At 35.4% G+C, this 3,748-nt stretch overlaps 1 protein-coding gene across 1 annotated transcript in view; it reads left to right on the top strand.

The window, feature by feature from the left end:
* Positions 1 to 3,748, top strand: part of PROS1 (protein S) — a 96,606-nt gene that overhangs the window by 38,901 nt on the left and 53,957 nt on the right. The window contains exons 4-5 of the mRNA XM_069093935.1: positions 2,639 to 2,761; positions 2,883 to 3,014. Of these exons, the coding sequence (XP_068950036.1) occupies positions 2,639 to 2,761; positions 2,883 to 3,014 (255 nt within the window). The remainder of the gene's footprint in view (positions 1 to 2,638; positions 2,762 to 2,882; positions 3,015 to 3,748) is intronic.

The raw sequence follows: 3,748 nt of genomic DNA, 5'->3' as shown, positions 1-3,748 counted from the left end.
TTCTTTCTTTCTTTCTTTCTTTCTTTCTTTCTTTCTTTCTTTCTTTCTTTCTTTCTTTCTTTCTTTCTTTCTTTCTTTCTTTCTTTCTTTCTTTCTTTCTTTCACAATGTAGAGAGGAGAAGGGGAGGTAGGAGAGAATTTGAGAATTTGTGTATAACATGCTCGCTTAATTGGGTGTCTTACCATACAGGAAAGTAAGAGGGAAAGGAATAAAGGAGGATGATTGAAGGGAGGGCAGATTGGGGGAGGGGGTAGTCAGAAGCAAACACTTTTGAAAAGGGACAGGGTCGAAGGAGAAAATAGAATAAGTGGGGGGTGGGATAGGAAAGAGGGAAATATAGTTAGTTTTTCATGGCATGACTATAATGGAAGTGTTTTACATAATTATACATGTATAATTTATGCTGAATTGCTTGCCTTCTCAATGAGGGTGGATAGGGAGAGAAGGGAGAGAATTTGTAACTTAAAGTTTTAAAAACAAATGCTAAAAAATGTTTTTTTTACATGCAACTGGGAAATAAGATATACAGGCAATGAGGTATAGAAATCTATCTTGCCCTACAAGAAAGTAAGGAAAAATGGGATGGGGGGGGGGGGGGAAATAAAAGAAAGAGAGACAGGGGGGGAGGGGTGATCGGAGTGCATACCATATAAGGGTAGGGGGAAGGGGAGAGATGGGGAGAAAACTTGGAACTCAAAGTCTTGTGGAGATGAATGTTGAAAGCTAAAAATAAATTAATCAATTATTAAAAAAGAAATAGTATAAAAGTGAAAAAGGAAAAAAAAGAACTAGCATTCATATGGTACATTAAGGTTAGAAAAGCACTTTACAATTAAAACTCATAAATAGAAGTATGTATAGAATATTTTCTAATACTATTTGTATCTAATGGTAGCCATCTCTAGATTGGGGGTGAGGGGAGGGAAGAACAAAAAGGGGAAAAAAGAAATTTATATGATAACTGTTGTATAAATGGGGGGAATAGCGAATGGTCTCATTTGATTTTCCCAAAGGAGGTAGGTGATATTATCTTCATTTTACAGATGATTAAATGGAAGCTAAGAGAGGTTTAGTCACTATCCCAGGGTTGTTCAGCTAGTAAGTGTTTGAACTCATATCTTTCTGACTCTATTCATGTGACCACCAACTGAGTCACTTTCTGAACTGCCTTCTCAATGAAGGTGAGTGGAGAGGGAAGTAGGAAGAGCATTTGTAACTCAAAGTTTTACAAACAAAAGTTAAAAATGATTTTTACATGCAACTGGGAAATAAGATATACAGGCAATGGGGTGTAGCAGTCTCCCTTGCCACACAAGAAAGCAAGGGGGAAGGGATTAAGAGGATGGGGTATAGTAGAAAGGAGGGCAGACTGGGGAAGGGGTAATCAGAATGCATGCCATCTTGGAGTAGGGGGAAGGGAGAGATAGGGAGAAAATTTGGAGCTCAAAATCTTGTGGAAATTAATGTTGAAAACTAAAAAGAAATTAATTAATTAAAAAATTTTAGAATTGTCTAAAAGTAAGATGGTTTGCTTCAGGAGTTAGTGCTTCCCCCTCCTTGAAGGTCTTTGTCAAAGCCTAGACCACCACTTATGATTTTGTTATAGTTGTGGTTCTCTGACTCTGGAAGTGGTATTACTTAAGTAAGGGGAATCAATTGTTCTCCATTGCTTAGTGGTTTAGAAATAGGCTACTTAAGGAGGAGCAGCTTTCTTTGGCAAGACCCAGAAGACAGAAGGAAAATGAAAGGTAGACTCAGCTTTTTGATTCTATGGAGCACAAGTTTGATTAAACACAGATAAAGTACTCGAATCTATGAAAACTACCCTTTTTGCCCCTGGCATCCCTGTGTGTATTTGGTTTTAAATGCCAGTTCCAGGAAGAAAGAACAACTAACAAATTTATTATCCTCAGCTTATATTTCTAATAAATAAAAAAATTAATAATTGCAATAAATCAAACTCCCATATTATTCCAAATATCCTCTTCCTCCTCCAAATATGGTTTGCATAAAATATGAACACAATCATGCTTTTAGTCCTCTTTGGTTTTTGTGGTTTAATCCCTCTGGTCAGGAAGAAAGAAACTTTTGGTGGATATGGTAACTAACTGGACTTTAATTCGTGTTGAAAAGATTATTTCCTGAATTAAAATCCAAGGCTTCATAAAACACTAACCTCCAAAGGCAGTGGGTTATAGCAAAGATAGTGTATTATGTTAAGATTGGAAGAAGAGAAAGACAACAAAATGACAAAGTGAGCAGTGGTGATGAAAATGAAGAAAGTGTTATTTAAAAGGAAATAAATTTTAAGAAGATATTTTTGCATAATAATTATCTGTAATAATTTTTAAATTGTATGGATATATCATATGCATACACATGCAAAGATATAAAATGAATACAATTATGTACAAAATGTCTATTCTGAAAGAGGAGGGTGAGGTTTGGACTGAGATCTTTTCCAGCTCTATTAGTGTATAAAGAATTTGTCTAATGCAGATGATGAAAATTTTTTTTCTATGAAAACTTACCCAAAAAGATGGAAGTAATTTCTCACATTTTTATAGGCTTTCATAATTTTTATTGGATATTGTGTCATTGTTTTTGTTAATTTGCAGAATTGTCTGTTTCTCTTAGCAATCCCAAACCAGTGCAATCCTCTGCCCTGTAATGAAGTTGGCTATGAACGCTGCATAGATGGCCAAGCCAAATTCACTTGTGTTTGTAAACCAGGATGGCAAGGAGCAACGTGTGAAGAAGGTATGTTTACTTTATACCCCAAAATGACAGGAATTAACCATTTCAAAAAGTTTTAAAAGATTCAGGAAAAGGATCCCCCAAATCATGTATTTTAAAAAATATTTTCCCCCCTCCCTTTTAGATATCAATGAATGTGAAGATCCCTCTTATTTAAAGGGAGGTTGTAGTCAAATCTGTACAAATTTACCTGGGACCTACCGCTGTTCCTGTGAAAGTGGCTTCTATTTGCTTCCTGATAAAAAGGATTGTAAAGGTAAGGAACACCTTAAAAAGATGTTTTCTGTATGAAATTAAAGTTAGGGTTGACATTGTCCTTGCATGATATCTCTGAAAAAGGCTATTGTAGGAGTATAAACCTGACAATACTAGCGTGTCATTTGATTATATAAGATCTATGCCTACACAAAATATTCATAATCATCCTCGATAACCCAATCTATCTAATAACTATCCTTTAGAGTTTTTTTCTTCCTAATGCCTGAACTAAATCCTTTGAGATGTAGCCCAAGTTAATTTCCCATTGTTCTACTTCACCACAAAGTTCATCTTGACTGTTCTTTGAGGTCAAGGACTATTTCATTTTTGGTTTTGCATCCCTAGCACTTAGCATAGTGCCTGACAGATGCAATATCTACTTAATAAATACTTGTTGATTGTCTGATCAGAAGTCAGGAGCTTTCATTCTATTCTCGTCTTTGCCACTCTGTGACGTGGGCCAGTTACATAACTTCTCTGGGCCTCTGTTTCCTCATCTATAAAATTAGGGTGGTAGACTAGGTGACCTCTAAGACCCCTTTTATTTGAAAATTCTGTGATTCTCTGATCATTTGGTAATGTTCTCATGTAAGTACTTGAAGACTTGATCCCCAGGCCAAATAAATAATGCCAGTTCCTTTAACTATTTTATGTACTTATGTGTGTGTATACACACACACACACACACACACACATATATATATATATATATATATATATATATATATATAT

Source organism: Petaurus breviceps, unplaced genomic scaffold, assembly GCF_028583685.1.
Source record: "Petaurus breviceps papuanus isolate PSGF00001 unplaced genomic scaffold, PetGlider_PUasm1.0 213, whole genome shotgun sequence".
NCBI classification, from domain to species: domain Eukaryota; kingdom Metazoa; phylum Chordata; class Mammalia; order Diprotodontia; family Petauridae; genus Petaurus; species Petaurus breviceps.
This window is presented reverse-complemented; position numbering and strand designations above follow the sequence as displayed.